Raw genomic sequence first — 18,645 nt, forward strand, 5'->3', positions numbered from 1 at the left:
TTTAACTTAATTTTATTAAGTTTTATCAACAATGGTACAATGTACTTTACATTCTCATACAATTACTTTACATTTCCCTCCACAATTGTACAGTTTATAGTCTTTATGCAAACATACAGTTATTCAGGGTTTTAACCATCTGATGGTTATACATTTCAGTGCTGCTCCGAGGAATATTATGTATTTCTGTTCAGACCCTTATCTCCCAATAATGTCACTGTGAAGCTGAGGAGGAAACTTTTTGAGTAAAAGTATCAATATCTGTTCAATACAAGTTAAGTCAAAGTGGTCAGTGGTATTTGCCTCAGACATAAACTGAATATAAAGCAAGCGTATTATTGTGTTTAAGTATAATTAAGGTAATGGCGAGCTAAAGAGAGAGACATTCCACTTCCGTGCATACAGGCCATCATATGCACCAGTGCACAACCTCAGGTATCATGTGACATCACAAGACAAGACCTCGCACAAAGTTTCCAGTGTGAAAACTGCACTAATTTATGTTGTTTGTCAAAATGAAGTTGGTCGTATATGCTCAAAGTTTTACGTCCCTCCTGATGCATCTTATGTCTTTTCCCCCCAACACCCCTATGCCCCCACCTCACATACCCATCCACCCACTGCCTTCGCTCTCCCTTTTTCTCTCTTTCTCGCACACAAACACACACGCACCACGCAGCCTGCAGGTTTTGACCTGTAAATAACTGCCCAGACAGGGTCTAGTCAGTCCGTCGCGGAGGCAGGCTGAGGCGTCAGGGCCTACATGGCTCCTGCAGAGCAATAACAGATGCTTATCATGTTTTACTGAGGGGAGTGGAGGCAGTGGTGGTGGTGGTGTGTGTCTGTGTGTGTGTGAAGGAGTGGGGGGGTTAATGTGGCACGTTGGGGCCCTGTTGTTGAATGGCTCTGACAATAAATGCCCTCAATCATGGGTAGACATTGTACCTTAGAAAACAGAGCCACAGTTATGCCAGGAGTGTTATAATGGATTCAGACTCAGATTCTGTGTGTGTGTGTGTGTGTGTGCTTTAAAGAGGGAGGTCTACAGAGCGCATGAGCACTCGTACACCCACTGCAGCTTTTCAGCAGCTCATCCTCTCTTGCACATTCCTAGTGGAGGTAACAGCAAACAAATGGCTTAAGGTTCAAGTGAAGTATGTTTCATTCCTTTCTCCGCTGTCTCGGCTGCTCTTAAAGCCTCCGGCTGTGGGTCGCTGCTGCTGCTGCTGCTGCTGCTGCTGCCGCCGCCAGCGGCCGAGCAGGAGGTTAGATGCAAGGTCAATGAGAAGAGGATTACTCAAGATACACTTCAGATAAAAGTGTCAGTCCAATAATCGGCAGTGATCCATCATGTAGCCGTCTGTGCTTTTAAGTTGAAGGATTAAAAAAAAAAGGGAAAGCCTTCATGTGTGTGCTGTAATGAAGATGTAGCTTTATGGAAAGAAGACAGATTTCCCCCCACCCTGACACACACACACACACACACACACACACACACACACACACACACACACACACACACACACACACATACACACACAATCCAGCTCATTTGTTAAAAAAAAAGGTAACAGATGACTCAGTGGCTGTGAGGTTATCGCCATCCTCATTATTGCTTCTCGCTGAGACCAACACTTTTCTTTTCTCTGCAGAGGGTCAAGCACATTTTTTTCCCCCTTTCCCCCTGAGATGGGAGCTGTTTTTCCCCACTGTTTGCTGAAATGCCTTCACAGCTACCAGTGAAGGTGGTAATTTGAAGTCCCCAGCTCTCACCACTGCACCCCGACCGAATTTAATTCACATTTCAGGGACAAATATGTGTTGAATTTCAATGGAGGAGGAGGTGGAGCTGGAGTCTCACAAACTGTCACCCAGAGCAAAGCTTACACTCTGATCCAGGGGTATAATTTCATAATATACATATTACACAATATGTACTGACGTATTCCCACGTCATGCCACCTAATACTTCACCCTGTGGAGAAATATTAAACCTTTGACTCATCAGCTTCACCTGAAAATATATGATCATCCTCTGTGGTGCATCGTTGCAGACAGAGCCAACTAAATGTCAATAAAGTAGTTAAGACTCCACCTCAGTGACAGTGTGATTAATGTTTCACTGTATAGGCTATATAATAAATATGACTCATGTACACATGTGTCTTTGTAATAATGAGTGTGTTTATGTTTTGGCTGAATTACAGAGGGAGCATGCTCTTCTGCTTTACAATGACACATCTGTTGCAGTAAACTTAATATGTAAGATAACTTAATGCTTCCTCTACTACAACTAATTATCGGTGAATCTGCCCCTGGTTTTAGCTTTGAATTGATCAGTTGAAGTCATAAAATGGGTCCTGACAAGGAAGGAAGTTGTCTGAATTTTTTATTTCTGCTTAAGCAATCAAATAATAAACTAATGGTTTCAGCTCTGAACTGTCTGCTGTCATTGTCTTCGTTTGAAATAAGATGCAATCAATATTGATTAGATAGACTTTAATGACATTTTAGTGTGCTCACTGTTTTACCTCATGTGTTTTTATAAAATTGAACAACATTTGCCACATAATAACTTTATATTACTTTGTGTTTGTTGTTCATAATGATGTGATGCAGTGAGACTTTATTTGGAGCTTCTGAGCTAATTAATTTATTTATTGTCAATCAATTTACTTGTTGTTGTTTGGTTACCAGGTTGTAACCGATGATTATTATTTCCCAGCAGGATATTAGGACTGTTTACCAGCTGTTATTACGGCATCACTCATGATGGTTCTCTGGAAAAATCTCTCTTCCACCACTTTATGGCATCAGAGTTCATCAAAACTTGACAGCCCCTGTTGTTATGGGTCAGTTAGTTGATACACAAAAGATTAATATAGCTATTGTTTTTATTTTACGATGCATTAAGTTGTTTATTAAGCAGAAATGCTCTGGTTCCTGTATTTATCATATTTTTTGGACAGTTTGGACACAAAACAAGCAATTTGAGTAAATCAACAGGTCTTTAGTTAATTAGGCAGATGCAACTTCCCTTTCTTATTCTCCAAAAAGTCATTTACTGCAGATTGAAAATAGAGATAAGGTTATTGTACTAAACTTTAATTGTGAGATCTGTATTAAAGCCAAGATCTGTTTTGATGCTCACACATACCCTTTCATTCCTAAACTTTCTTTATTTGTACAGTGAGAAACAGTCACGGCCGATGCAGAGCCAAGTTATTTTAAAGTATATTAATTTATGTACAAAGGTCCCTGAACTTTGAGCCTGGAAAAAAAAGCCAAATATCTGAGCTGCTGCTGCAAACATGAGGAGAGGGTGAGGAGAGGCGCTAGAGAGAAGAGGGAGAAGGAGAGAGGGAGCGAGCGAGAGAGGGAGGGAGGGAGGTAAAGTGTGTGTGTGGAGCCGAGAGAGAGAGGGACAGAGAGAGAGAGGTGGTGCAGTTGAGCGCAGAGATCCAGGAGTGCGTGAGGCGACAGAGCGGAGGTGACAGCGGAGAATGGAGAGGAGCCCGTCCGCCCGGCGAGCTTTGACCGCGGCGAGCGAGGAGAACCCACTCGGTCCTTCTTCCCTTCTGGAGCCAGCGTGCTGAAAGAACCCGGGGGGAGGAATAAACTGGGGGCAAAAGGAAAGGAATGGCTGATCCTCTGCGGAGGACTTTACTAGCGAAACTCCGGGGGAAGAAATCCAAGAAAGGAGCGACGGTCGTCGGTGGATACGGCTCCGCTGCTGCTGCCGCTGCGGCTGCGGCGAATGGGGGCCGAGAAGGTAAAGAAAAAGTTTTGCAGACGCAGCAGCGAGACTCGGACGAGACTCGTCCGCTAGTGTTGCTCGCGGGGCTGGATTGCACGTCAGAGAGAATGAGTACGTACGAGAATTGTGTTGACGGGGCGATGGTGCAGACCAGGGGGGTTATAATAGTCCCGGAGAGGCTCGCGGCGGAGTTGGCCGGCGCGCGCCCCCAGGAGCGGAGCAGCGGGGGCAGGGGTCGGGTTAATGAGGAGCTCCTGGGGGTCTCACTTCAAAGAGGCGGGCGGTTTGTGGGGCTTGCGTGCAGGGAGGGAGACGGGAGGCAGCACGGCACGGTCGCGGTACCGGCGGGAGTCTCGGGACCACATGTCCAGAGAAAACACTTCGTGTCGGTGCCGCGGCAGTGCAGCGTCGGGGATTCAATCGGGTTTGGGGACAATTCAAATCACGTATTGTACTACCGTGCACGAGTAGACGCGCACAGCAAACCTCCAGAGGGCCGGTCGACCACCGCTGAGAGTGAGGGGACAGAGCCCAGAGACGCAGGACAGTCCCAGTCCCAGCACATGGCAGCGGCCGTAGTGGCTGAGCATGAACACAACAACGCCAACTGGAGTTTTGACAACAACCCACCAGGTTTGGAGACAAACTCTCCAGATTGCGCTGCGCTCGTGCATCCAAACTGCGCGTCGAGAAACACGGAAGAGCACATTTTAATCCGAAACATCGAGAGCTACGAGCCAGAGTTTGCAGCGGTCATTAGAGGGTCTGCGGGCGGTCTGCAGAGCCCGACCTTTTTCCCCACGGAGTTAGAGATATGCGACATTAACATGGCATCCCTGTGCGCCACAGAGGGCCCACTCACTTACCCCTTAGACAGCGAGGACGAGGATTATTATGACAATGAGATTCTGCCTTTTTATGAAACTATTAGAGTGAAATCAGATGGTGACAGGGCAGAAGCTGGTCACACCGAGGTGCCACAGACAGGTCAGGACAGAGGACAGCTGGATGACTGTAACAGCGCTCAGGAAACAGACAGGCTTAGGAACCAGCTGAAAGAAGCTTATTACCTTCTCATCAACGCTATGAATGATATCAACCAGGATGTGCAGCAGATTAGTAGTGGTCTAACCGAGCAGCAGGCCGCCTCCTCCTGCAGCAGCCACTCCAGAGACAGCCTGTGCTCACGCTTGTCTGCCAAAAACATGGACAGCGACTCGTGGTCCTCAGGAGGAGACCACAGCCCTCAGCAGGTGTCTGACACAGACTCAGTCCTGCTCTGCCTCAGTGGCAACTCAGAGTTAGGGCTGAAAAGCAAGCTGAACAGTAAGAGCATGGTGAACCTGTCAGAGACCAAGATAAGGCCCACATTAGTGCGCTCTGCTAGTGATGGAGCTATCAGGTATCCAGACGGGCTGTCGGTCTGTGTCCAGCTCCCTGGAGCACAGAGTCCAGAAACATGTAACGATAAAGATGCAAAAGAGGCCGAAGGAGCTGCTGAAGTCAGAGGAGAGGGCGTCATCATCGTCAGCAGTGATGAGCAGCTGCAAGATGCAGGCGGTGATGAGAGCAGCGGCTCGGTCAACAGCCTCACGGGGTCTTCAGACAGCAACGCCGAGGCTCCGTCGCACCAGGGGCAGGACGGCAAGCAGGAGGCGACGGGGGCCAGAGCTCAGGGGGGCAACTCTGTCAACAAGGGTCACGGTGTCACCGTCAACAAGATGCAGGAGTGGATGCACAAAGGCCGCCTGCTGTCCTCAGAGATGAAGCAGCGCATCGAGGGCTCGTCTTTGCCCCGTGGTGGCGGCCAAAACCAAGACAGACAGCCCTGTGCCCCCGTTAACCCCGGAGGGTCTAAACAAGGGGTCCAGGCGTCCAGCCGAGGAGTTAAACCCACCAAGGCAAAATCACCCACAGTCAAGTCACCACGGCAACAGCAGCAGCATCAGCAACAGCAGCAGCCAGGTAGGAAGGCTACACGGAGTGGCCTCAGCTCCCGTGGATCCTGTAAAAAAAAAAAAAAAATCAAAGACCTCTCACCCTCCTTCCTCCCGTCTGATTATTGTCATCCTCCTCCACTCATAGTAAACTTCGTCTGGTGGTGGTCCACCCTGCACTCCTCCATCTCTTCTGGATGAAAAGCAAAGGGGACGAGACACCTCAGATCTCTTTGCTTTCCCTTTTTTTTAAGACTCTAATAACCGGTGGCGGGTTCTGTCCTTCACACTAATTTAGGTGCATTTTTTTTGTTTTAACACTGAATCCATAGCGCATCAAGCCGTAGGTGGGATCACTCACAGAGTAGACCAGTAACAACTAACTCACTCCCCTTCTGGTAGCTGCGGTGGTGTTGGTGGTGGTGGTGGGGTTTGTCTGTCTCTATATGTGTGTGTGTGTCTGTGTGTACAGTTTATCATGTTTGATTGTATTCAAAATGTCAAATGATTTTCTTGTCTGTTCTTTATTCATGTTCTGTTTGTGATGGTGAAAACATCTGTATCATGAAACCATTCAAGTGTCATCAATCCAGCTCTAAACTACATTTACTCACTTGGTCAAACAATTGAACTCATGACAAGAAGGTTTATTGTCAGGTCGAAACAGGTTCATGAGAAAAATAAGACAATAGAAAGTCTAAAGCAGCAGTTCGTGAATAGGAGCATTGAAAATGAGAATTAAAAAGTGCAACTGGGTATCGATAACTATGGGTTTACATGTTGCACAAGACATGTAATGTAAGGGATGTGTTTTTGCACTACACATCTCCAGTGTTTGGCATTAATGAGTTGCATCATAGTGTCTGTTTAGTAGCTGCTCTGGAGCTTTCAATCACATCATTTAGTCTTCCTCAGCACATGGCATTGGCCCACTTTGCGCTGAAGTTGTAGCCTAGTTTTTAAAATTTGCATGTTAAGTATTTTTCTTTCATGTTTGCCTGAAAAGTTCAGACTGACACTTTCATCTTGACCTCAGACTCTGTGATTTCAGTTTTTTAATGCAGTGAGCGACCCAGCAGCAGTGATGATGAAAACATTTTTACTTACTGCATCTCTAGTCGTCGTAGCAAGCAGCAGAGTTTCATCACGCTGTCCTGACCTGACTTCGAACGAGGCAGTCGGCCAGTTTAATCACAGGATTCGGAAACTGCGTGTGTGGAAAACTGTGTATTGACATTTGTGGCAGTGCACTCGCTTTGTATGGATCAAAAAACAAAAACTACCGTCTCTTTCTATTCTGCCACTCGCTTTCCTGTCTGCGTTTGGATGTTTTTTTTGCATGTGTGGTTGTGTGTGTGTTGTCCTGACGATGCTTTCCAGAGTAAATAGATGACCTGCCATGTGCGCAGGATGTTGTTGACTGTCAGCTGCTAGAAATAGAGTGTGATCTCCGAGGCCCGCTGAGTGGAAGGGCCTCTCTGTGTTTGACTTCCAGCCGCCGCTGGCACATGCAGGCAGCACAGGCAGCACCGACCTCTACACCTCCAGCTCTTTCCCCTCTGCCGTGCTTCGGTTAAAGTAAAGACAGGACTTTTTGTGATATTAGTTTCCAAGGTCTCTTCCCCCCACTCTTGATTCTTATTTTCCCCCCATTATGCTCAGCTTTCCCCTCTCTCGCTCTCTGTCCCCACTGAACTTTTCCACAGCTGTGGCCAGAGGAATCCAAAGCAGGAGAGAAGCCACTGCAGTTATTCTCTATGTGTGTGTGTGTCTGTGTGTGTGTGTGTGTGTGTGTGTGTGTGTGTTTTGTGTGTTTGAGTGTTGAGAGGGAGTGTGGGCTAAAGGGGGTGGGGGTGAGGGGTGAGGGGTGAGGGGTGGGCTGGGCTGTCATGTCGCCTTCCTCCCCAGTCATTTGCTCAGGACAACTCCATGGTAACTTGCATTTTAAAGAGACTCCCGATTGAATATTTAGGATGCCATTCCTGTTGTTTAACTTGTTTGCGTTGTGTCACTTAATTCCTCACCATGAATGAACAAAATGAAGGGCGATTAAGTATTTATTAAGGTCAGGACTGGGCTTATCTTGCCCCTGTGGGCCTCTCAGTGCCTCACAAAGAGCCATTTAAAAAAAAAAAAAAAGGAAGAAGAAGAAATGCCAAAAGCTCTCAAAAGCTCCAGTGAATTGCTTGTCTTGGCTTGAAACTCTTCATTGAGTTTATGCGTCTACTCTTACTTTATGCAAATGTTTGTGTATTCCTGCCTGTCTAAAAATAAGCTAGCTCTTGCCCCCTGGAGTATTGCTTAGAAATTAAACTTGACTATGAAGTCATAGGGCAAATTATCGGCTTATTTAGACAGGAACTAATTTTTTTTCTGTTTTGGCTTGTCCTTTAAACGGTTTGTTAAAAAAAAAGAAAATGCAAATTATCAACCATAGCTAAGTGTGAGTCAGTTCTTTTATATGAACTTGCATATGCACATCTGTGTTGTGTGCATGCATGTTTGTATTTGCAGCTGGTTGGATTCATAGTTTTGTTGCGTTGTGCTTGTGCGTGGCAGCAGGTAGGCAGGACCCAGACGTCATGTTTTTGGCCAGACCTGAATTCAGGAGTGTCAGTCAAGCCTGAAGAAGTTGAGACTGAGTTATAGACACCACAAACAGAGGAGGCCGACCGACTCCCTGGAGGCAGATAGTCATTTATTTTATTACCTTTTTCTTTTTAAACGGCTTTGTCTTGTTTTGCAGTCTGAGAACAGTCATCCTCCGCCCGCATGGATGAAGATGCTTTAAGAGTGAGATAACTTTTTGCATGTCGGTAATAACTGCCTTTTAAAGTAGGTGTATTTTGCTTTCGTGTAAAGAGTTGGACGATAAGATCAATCATAAACTAGACTGACTAGACAGATGTGTCAAAAGCCGAGCTGCAGTGTTTCAAAGCAGCTGAAGTGAAGACATCAAGTTGGCTTCTTTCCCTGTGTGTTAAGACTTTATGCTAAGCTAAGTGGCTGCTAATATCATAAATAGCCTACTGCACCAAAATGAGAGTTTCATGATTCTTCTCATTCAACTCTGGAAGAAAATGAAAAAACATATTTAACCCAAGCTTCATAGAATATTGCTCTACATTTTTTAGGACATTTTTTGCCTTTATTTTATAGGACAGTAAAGAGAGAGAGAACCCCTTGCTCTACGTTTCTGATCATATTATTTTCTGCTTACTCAGTGGATTCAAAGCAGAGAGTCGTGAGTTGAGGCTGCAGGTGTAACACAATCCTCCTCGACTGCTGTCAAGTCATGTCGGAGCGATGTGGTGTTTGGTCTCTGCATTGTGCCAGAAACCTTGTTACTCAGCCTCCGTGTTGTGTTTTTTTCTCCCCCCACCTTCACATTTAAATACACGTGGCTGATGGTGGAAGTTCAGTAATTCGTCTTGTCTGCTGCGACGGGTCTTTGACAGATTTATGGAGGATGGTAGCTCATAAAGACGGATCAGGTGACTGGAGGAGAAACCCGAACCATCGGGGGGTTAATATCAGGATGGTTTTTTATGGGATGGATGGCTCATGTGAAGGCGTTGGAGGATGAAGACTGCGGGGGCCAAACACCAGCAGCTCCTTCTGTACTTTAAAAAGACTGATTTGCAGGTGGCAGCATTTTTTGCAAGAGCTTCAGGGCATTTCAGTGAGTTATCTTACTTTTATCAGGTATCTGAACTGAAATGGAGCAAACTGTGAGTTCAAGTTCCTTCTATTTTAGATTGTATATAGTATTTTCTTTCTTTTTTCAGTATCAGTCTCAATGAGACAGGACAGAGGACCGGAAGAGCAGCAACACTGAAAGGAATTAGGGTTTTCTAGCCAATAGCTAGGCCTATACTGTGGAGGAAAGGATATTAGCATTAGCATGCTCTGCTGCCATGACGCCTCTGTGGGATGCAAGTGTTGACATGTGATGCAACCCTGGACGATCTCCGCTCTGCCCTGGTGTAAAAAGAAAAATCTACACTGAGAATCCTAATTATCATATGAATGAGTGTCAACAGGAATGTATGGCACACAGCAAAAGATTCCCTCTGAGCAGGAGAGAAAGAGAGGGAGGGTGAGTGTGTGTGTGCTGAAACTCTGTATACACAACAAAAGTGTTGTCTGTATGGAGGAGAAAACTAGCTGGTGTGTGTTTTGCACTTATCAAAAGAGGAGTTTCTATGAGGGAGAAGGAATTTGGGGGAAATAAAAGAGAAGCCTATGGGAAAGTGGATCGAGTGTTTTGTCTTAAGAGGAAAAAAAACAAAAACGACTCGGCCAACTGCGAAGATTAAGACATGAATATAATTGGGTTTACTGTCAGGCTCACAGGTTCATACCAGCACATCCAGGAAATAAGCTGTTTTCTTTATAAGTTTGCATTCCTTTCAGCACCTCAGACAAACCCGCAGCTCCTCCTCCTCCTCCGTCGTCGTCGTCGTCCACCTCTCTCCGCCCTCTCCACCGTGTGTCCTCTTCATTTTCTCACAGGGACGTGCGCTCCTGCACTTTGTGTGAGTGAGCTCTGGCCATCTGTTACCTCAGAGTCAGGGGAGTGAGTCTGTGTGAGTTTTCTGTGCACTGAACACACATCATCTTCATAAAGTGAGGAGGACACAGGCTTCTGTCTGGTCTGTTATGAAATCTGGATCTGTGTTCTGGTTATAGGCAGTGAGTTAGTAGGTCTGCAGGTTATCAGTCTTAAACTATTACTATTTACTTTATTAAATGACAACTTGCCTGATATTAGACAATGTAAGAAAACAGCAGGGCTGCACACTTAAACTCTACAATAATCAAAATCAGTAATCAATTGCAATATAGCCAGGTGCTGTATCCAAATTGCAGGAGCTGTCATTGTCTTTGGCAAAATGTGTCACATCACTGTTGAGTGTTGTCAGCAGCGCTATGAGTGTTGGGTTGCTACGGAGTCGCCCTGGACAACAAATCACATCCTCAAGGTTTTAAGGGCCATTTTTTGTTTGGCACAAGATCTAACAAATATCACATCATCATTGTTATATTTTTCAAGTGAAAATGAACCCATACAACTGAGATAGCTAAAGCAGATCATATATCTGCCTTTAGTTCCTGTTGAATAATTAGAAGTTTATATGATGTTTTGTGCATATTATTCAGCTCTACAGCATCTACTAAATTAAATACCGACTTCCTTGAGCTAAAAAAATTATAGAAAATATTTCAAATTGCACAACATAACGTCTTTAAGCTAAGTGTGTGGTCTTGAAATAGTTTGTTGTGTTTAAACCTCCCAGAAATGTCACTTTATCACAAGACAAGTAAAATCAAGAAATCCTCCAGACTGACGAGCCCTAACAAAACATTTTATCAACTGATCATCTACTAGTTCCTTTTCTGATAACTGACTAATAGATGATGAATCATTGAATAATTTCAGTTCCTGTTGATAAGCATCCTTAGTTCAGCGGCGTAAAACAAAGCTGGTTTCTCTCTCTCTCTCTAAGAAACTCCTGCCATCTATCTGCCATTACCCAGTCTCACTTTTAAAAGTAATGACTGGTAGAACTGCTGACACGCTGAGCTCTGAACCATCGACTGCAGCGAAAACGTCTAAAATCTCACTTATTAAGTCGGAGCAGTGACCTGCCGTTGCTCAAGGAAGGTGTTTGCTCCCTGTGCAGAGTGTGACAGCGGCGGGCGGCTGTAAATCTGGAGCTGTGGTCTGGAATGTGTTCGTGTCAGAACTCGCTTCCTCTTCCAGTTATGAAAGACCCCTCAAAGAAGATGGCATGCTGACAACAACTCCATGCACACAACCACCTCACCTCTGTTCGGTCTCGCGTTACCAGACCGAGCGTCGGCGGTGGCAGAATCTGCTGTTTTATGGTCTTTAAGATATTTCCCCCGTCCTCATCAAAAAGTTGTATATTGTGCTTTTCTACCAGTTTCTTTAATCCACAAGTGTCAGATCGTTAAGTTTTGATTCAGACAAATTGGTTTCTACCTCCTTTATAGCTTTATTTTTGGCCTTTGTGTCGATCCTTATGTGTTTAAATTTAGCACTTTTTTATTTTTAGTTATTCCCAGACATACACTCACTTACCAGTTTATTAGGTACACTTACACAGCTTGTTGAGGGTTGTTATTTCTCCCTCATGTTGGTTCAAACAGAAGTAAAAGCTGCTTGTATAGACTGAGTTTAGAGGGTTACAAGGAGCTGCCAGGCCAGAACAGCTGAAAACAAACCATGGTGGATTATTATAGGCCTGGCGGCTCGGGCCTACACATTAACTCATGGGACTCTGCGTAGAGCCAGAAACATGCATTCTCTCCTTCACTAGAGAGTCGGCGCAAGCTAAAGCTGAGCTGAGCTCCAAGGTCCTCAAACACAACATCAACCTCTAATCCGGGGCTAATGCAAACACGATGCTGGCTCAGGTCGTACAAAAAACACATTTTTCTGGCTGGAAACCTGCTTTAAATTTAACAGAAAGGAACGAAAGAGGACATACATAATGCATAAAGATGTGTTTTATATCGTATAGCAGCACTGTGGTGCGTTTGAGTTCAACTAAATATGGGAGTGACTGATTGGTTGTGTTTTGGTTGTTCAGGCTGCTTGTTTTTTCTTCCCTGTGGAGATTAGGGATGCCTTTAAAGTGGCCCCTGTTCCAGCCACTGAAAGCTGTTTTATACACTTATATAATCAGCTGGCAACCAGAGGAATGGCATCCCACACAGAATCAATTTCATCCCACTTTATATCATACTTGTCATATTTCTCTAGTGGGGGAGAAAGAAAAAAAGAAAGAAAAGAAAAGCCGCGCTGTGGCATTGGAGTAAAGTTCGAGAGTTGTTTTGTTGTGGGCGAGAAGAACTACAAAGTTGGTGTTTACGGGATTTTGGGGGCAGCAATGATTGCGAGTCAACCGTTGCTTTATAAAGTTGTAGATCAGAGGAAAGCTGAGAGGCTGGTGACTCCCAGGGAAAAGTAAATCCCAGCGGAGCCCCCCCCTGCTCACTCAGTGGAGCTTTTGTCAATGAAAGCGACCAAGCAAAAAAGTACCTTAGTCTCAACCTACTGAGTAGATGTTATGCAATTTGAAACCATGTGATTTTTTTTAATGTACTTCTGTTCTCTTCCCTTCGACTGCCCTGGATTAATAATACAAGAAAAGATCTAGAAGTAGAAGAAAAAAAAACCCTCTTGTGCTTCATCTTGACTCATTCACACCATTTTTTTTAATGGCACAGTCACGCAGACACTCACACACACACTGGATGCCCTGTTTTCTATTTCTGTTTCGTAAACTGAAGATATTCTGACCTCTGTAATTTGGTGGATGCAGCAGGCCGGCGCGCATGAAAATGCATTTCCTCGAGGAAAAAAGGAGAAGTTGTCATTATATACTATAGCATGTGGAGGGGCTCGTCTGGGAGCTGCCGAGGATCAAAACAGTCTTTTACACGAGTCTGCTGCTGTACATGTTAGAGCAAGACCCTGCCCTCAGCACCTCGCTCTCCCTGTCACACACACACACACACATATGCATGCATTGAGGTTGTTTTTCTCTGCCTGCATCTGCTCATCAGATCTTGTAAAAATATAAGCACGTCAGATGATATCAGGAGGTGCTTTTTGATTTCTTTCATTCTTTCTTTTTTAGAAAACGCATCAACACGCTCGAGGCTACCCAGGCGCTCTTTTGTTACATTATGTTGCATCTCTATTATTTGTCCCTTTTCACTGTGCACATATCGCCACTGGCTGTACTTACTGACAACAACCCCCATTTTTTTCACTCTCAAACACACACACACGCACACAAATTCCCCCTCTCTGCTCTATTTTCACAGCTGTAATGCCAGTGGTTTCTCGCTCCTCTTTTTTTCCTCCATGTTGGCGTGATGTGTTCAGTTGCTCTGTGATCTCTTTTGAATCCAGAGCCCACATAACCTAAAGCTGCCATCTCCGAAAGTTTGACATTGTCCTTAGAAACTCTGACAGCCTTCAAAACTATGTCACGGTCAGATGAGACGTGGTGACTTTTTAAAATGCAGATACTTCAATCAAAGCAATATGTTGACACCTCTGGTTTCTTGATACAGATGTTTAAAGGACACAAATAATGTGATTCTAATCAGTAATTTCCTAAATGATGGTGATCAGGAGGATGATGAAATGATGTTTCAGTGGGGATGAAGTAACATTCACTTCTTTTCTCCCTCAGCTTTTATTGAGAATGCCCAAACCCCCTGTGCTAACGGCCGCGAGGTGGGCAGGACCACCGAGCCGTCGTCATGGAGGCAGCCGCTCACCACCATCACCGTCTCCAAGAAGCGCAACTGGCTGCAGCAGAGCTCCCTGGGGAAGAATCACAGCGCCAAGGATGAACAGCCGGGAACGCTGGGAGCCGAGGAGGAGGGTGGTCAGGGCTCCCACCAGCCCCCTCCTCCTCCCAGTCCCTCCCCAGACCACCTGAGACCTTCAAGGGGGGCCGCCCCGCCGCGACCGGTCCACCTGCAGCTGCCTCAGGTGAGCTGAAAGATACATCTCTGTGTTTACAAGCCAGAGGTTTATGGAGGTTTAGTTTAGTTTGTATGAAACTTCTTTATTTGGATAAACCCCTTGAGATGTACCATCTGGTTTTCGAGGGGGTCCAAACATATAGACAAACATGAATTCAACAAACAAACATGTTCTCAACAGTATAGAAAAACAAACAGACAAAAAAAAGTCAACAACAATAAAACAAACAAAGGACAAACCACAGTTAATGTAACTACATTGGAACAATACAACTGTAAGAAGGCCACAATGGCCAACACTGAGACTGAAATAACAGTATATGATGATTAATATTAATTCAACAAAACAGAAATGCATCTTCAGTTAAAACAGGAACAGTTTAGTGTGTTTATTTCAGTCTTATAAAAACAAGTTCAACAGACAAATATAAAAGTATAGATACAAAACAAAACAAAAACACAAAAAAGCAATACAATGCACTTTGACCGAAAAGGTGTAGGCTGAAGCATCAGCTTATTTTGCCTACCCTTCTTAAATTAACATTTTCTGTTCATATTACCATTCATAATTCAGTTTTATATTTATTAATAATATTATTTTTAAATACGTTTCTGAATCTGTTAAGTGTGTTACACAGTTTGATTTCTAATTCTAGTTTATTCCATTGATTGACTCCTTTAATTGATATACATCTTTATTTCACATTCGTTTGTTTGCTTTACTGTACATAAGTCCCTCTTAGTTCATATCTACTGGTTTGAGTCTGAAACATCCTCTGGACATCATCTGGAAGCATATTATCATTATTTACTTTATTCATAATTTGAGCAGTTTTATAGTCCACAAGATCATTGAATTTTAAGGTCTGTACTGGTTTATGAAAAATGTGTTTGTTGGGTCTCGATAATCAGCCCTGTTGATTATCGAGAGGTAACACAACATCTAACACAACGTTGTGTCATTCTTAACGTATACGTAGGTCGGTCAGGCCAAGGGGTCTCCTCCTCACCCTCGGAGCGTGGACCCAGCTGAGGAGAACGACGCCGACGATGAAGGAGAGATCTGGTACAACCCGATCCCCGAGGACGATGAACTGGAGGCGTCTCACCGACCCTCGGTCCGGCTGCTGGTCCCGCCTCGACCGGAGCCGGAGAGGAGGCCCAGCAGGGGAGGGGATGTGGGTCACAGCAGCAGGACTCTAGAGGCCGGTAGTGGTGGCGGCGGCGGCGGCTGCAGCGTGGGGCCGGATGTGCTCGGCGAAGGCGTCGGTGGTGGTGGAGGATCAGGAGATGCGAGTCATGGGAATGCTGCACATTCCACAGAGGTGCTACATCTGCACAGGCAGATGCTCGCATGCAAACCTCAGGAGGAGGGGGGGCCTTCCAGCGGCAGAACCACAGGTGAGGCAGAAAAAAAAAGAAAAAGAAAAGAAAGAAAGACACCCACACACCTTCACTCATTCTTCCTCTCCTCCCCTTCCTGCTCTCTGCCGACCTCAGACTCATTCAGTCTTTCCTTACTTTTTCTTTGCGCCCGATGCTCCAGGGCCAATTACTGTGTCTGCCGTTATGTCTCTCAGCTCGTCTCTCTCTCTCTCTCTGGGCAGATTTTTGCGGTTTTGCACACACTTTGAGCGCTAATTACAGCCACTAGTGTTGAAAACCTTTTTTTAATGGCGAGGAGATGCATTTAGTTGCACGAAGATCCTGGGTTACCATAGCACCGCTCACAAATACAAGTTTAAGACGATGTAGGACTGAAAAATCTATAAATATACCGTATCCATACATAACCACTGCTTTTACTGCAGACAGGAGCCACAGCTGTCGAATCATATCGCTCCATATCAGAGTCCCTCATTAGTTAAACTCAGACAGACATTAGCCAGGAGGAATTCAGAACCGGCATTCCTGGGAGGAAAAAATATCCATTTATGTGTGAATGAGGCTCACACACTCACACACTCACACACACACAAATAAACTGGTGGTTAGTAAAGATGTTCAGTCCTCAGTTGAGTAAACGTTCTCTCACCTCAGTTCAGCTCATTAAAACTGAGCAGATGCAAAAACACTGACTCACAGCCTGCAGAGTTTTTAAGTTTTTGTGAAAGAGTTGGTGTTTATTTATTGGTTTTCTTGGACTTAAAAAAAAAAAAAAAAAAAGTTGTTGACAACTCTCTTGACAACTCCACAAAGACGGCATAATAATGACAGCCAGCACACGGCTCCCTGTCTCTTAATAAGCTCGGTCTGTCTTTGCTAACTTCCGACTTTTTGTTCTCTCTGATGTGGCAACATGGTAGTTTGAACCAAGTGGCACATCTCGAGCTGAGCCTATAATTACAACTTTTGACAACACTCCTGTGGCACGCAACAGCCATTCCTAGTTGTAGCAGCACAAAGCGAAGCTGAATACTTTGGGTATGCTCAGTGAAATCTAATACGGGAGCTTTTAGCCTTCACAGCAGCAGATTTACTGCAGGGATGAAGGTTTGAAGAAATGAGCTCAGAAACTTTTTTTTTCTTTTTTTTCCCCCCTAAAATGGTGAAGAGTTTAAAAGTTGAAGCCACAATAAGTCAGGGGTGATGTGTCGTTAGAAAGAAATGATTATGCTTTTTGGCTGCAGTTTTTGAACCAATCAAAGCGCAGAAAGAAAGAGTTTATCTCGTGTGTAAGTGGAAAAGTCTTTACTTTGCCCTTGATGAGGACACTGGTTTGATTGGCGGCTGATAAACTCCTTGATCCTCATTGACTGGCTTCAAACCTCCTGGCGCTCGCTGACATCACGTGCAGCTCAGCCAAACTCTCCGTCCTGAGAGACTTTCCCTGTAGGATTAGGATTAAACCGGTCCCCAATGAGTCTTGGTGTACTGGTGCTAATCATAGAGCACACTAGCTAATTAAATTGTTGGCTATTTGTTCCGGCACAGTTTGCACTGCAGACCTATTTTTCTCTTTTGCAGTCTAGATTAATTTTGCCGGTGGTGTCATAAGGCGGCCTCTTGATTCTGGGCTATAAGCAGATGAGTGGACAGAAACTGCTTGGCTGGTTCAGCAGTTTTAACAGACGGATGATGAGAAATCTTGTTCTCCGCTCATATGATGGGAGATTTAATGTTCACCAATTTGTTTTCCATCCGTTCAAAGACCTGCGCCGCCTCATTTCCATCCTCTAAAATGAGATTGTGTTGAACAGCAGCAGGTCTGTGACAGTGTGACTTCACTTCACCGCTGCTCTGACTGGAAGCTGTGAAAGTGGGAGTAGCTCTCTATGTGTGAGTGTGTGTGTGTGTGTTTTTTTTCTTTTTTTTTTACCCTCCCGCTCCGGAACTGCCTCCCTCTCTGCTGCCTGTTGACTTTGCAATTGATTCCTGTGGGTTTGGCGACGCCATCCCACACTTCACTGCAACAAAAAAGAGCAACAAGCAGAGCACCGGCTACGTGTCATGGTTGTTTGTGTGTGTGTGTGCAGTGTGTGCATGGTTGTGTGTGTGTGTGTGTGTGTGTGTGTGTGTGTGTGTGTTGTGGGCACTTTGGTATTAAATCAAAGAGGGGGTTTGGCAGGTATAATATCACTTTACTGACTTTCCACCTCAACCCCTAGAAATTGTTCTGTGGTGTGTGTGTATGTGTGTGTGTGTGTGTGTTGTTGCTGCTGTTAACACAGTTTGTATTGGCTGCAGAATGACACTGCACTCCTCCTCCTCCTCCTCCTCCTCCTCTCTTTAACTGGTTGGGAGTGTTGGGGGATGGTGAGGAGGACAACAGCCTGCTGTGGCCATTCACTCCTGTCGGCCTCCCATCCCTCCACTGCAGCAGGCTCTCACTGTGGGCCTGTTTGGGGACGTGGATAATTAATAAAACAAGATTATTATGAGGCATTTTCTCTTGTTAGACTTGCAGCAGATGATAAATACTTGAAATCCTGGATATGAATGAGCTGTTAGGTCACTGATCGATCATATAAAGAAGTGTCAATAATGAGCAAAAAGCTGTATCTCAAGCTCACTCGCAGAAAGAGGAGGAAACCAGACCGTGCACCAGACTAAACCTCACTAAACACATATTTGTTGGTAGTAACATCACTGTTACCACCACAGTTTGCTGTATCTCTACCACATCTACTGTACGTGTGTTTAGGGCCGCCACATGACATGTTGCCTCGCCACCCACCACGCCTCTTTGGGAATAATGGTGCCTTGATTTGAGCTTTGACAAAAAAAAAAAAAAAAAAAACATTAAGTGGAGCCGCTGTGTCCAACTCCACTATTTTCATCCCTTCTTTTCTGAACTCATACAGTCCCCACTTCATCTGCAGGATTGGAAATTTGACAGGCTTCTCGTTGATTGAGCACGAATAAGAGTGTCTGCTGAATTAATGAAGCTGTGCAGATGTAGATGACTCTCTGCGA

The 18,645-nt window shown here is 44.8% G+C and overlaps 1 protein-coding gene across 2 annotated transcripts in view; it reads left to right on the forward strand.

The window, feature by feature from the left end:
* Window positions 1-3,417: 3,417 nt before the first annotated feature.
* syde2 (synapse defective 1, Rho GTPase, homolog 2 (C. elegans)) overlaps window positions 3,418-18,645 on the forward strand; it is a 45,476-nt gene continuing 30,248 nt past the window's right edge. Inside the window, exons 1-3 of one of the 2 annotated variants that reach the window (XM_085774962.1) lie at window positions 3,418-3,772; window positions 13,932-14,236; window positions 15,210-15,630. In XM_085774962.1, the coding sequence (XP_085631088.1) occupies window positions 3,640-3,772; window positions 13,932-14,236; window positions 15,210-15,630 (859 nt within the window). In that variant the 5' untranslated portion in view covers window positions 3,418-3,639. Of the gene's footprint in view, window positions 5,723-13,931; window positions 14,237-15,209; window positions 15,631-18,645 lie in introns of both variants that reach the window. The other variant, XM_085774963.1, reaches the window with a different exon arrangement.

Source organism: Trachurus japonicus, chromosome 4, assembly GCF_045865225.1.
Source record: "Trachurus japonicus isolate A0001 chromosome 4, Traja_1.0".
In the NCBI taxonomy this organism is placed as follows: Eukaryota; Metazoa; Chordata; class Actinopteri; order Carangiformes; family Carangidae; genus Trachurus; species Trachurus japonicus.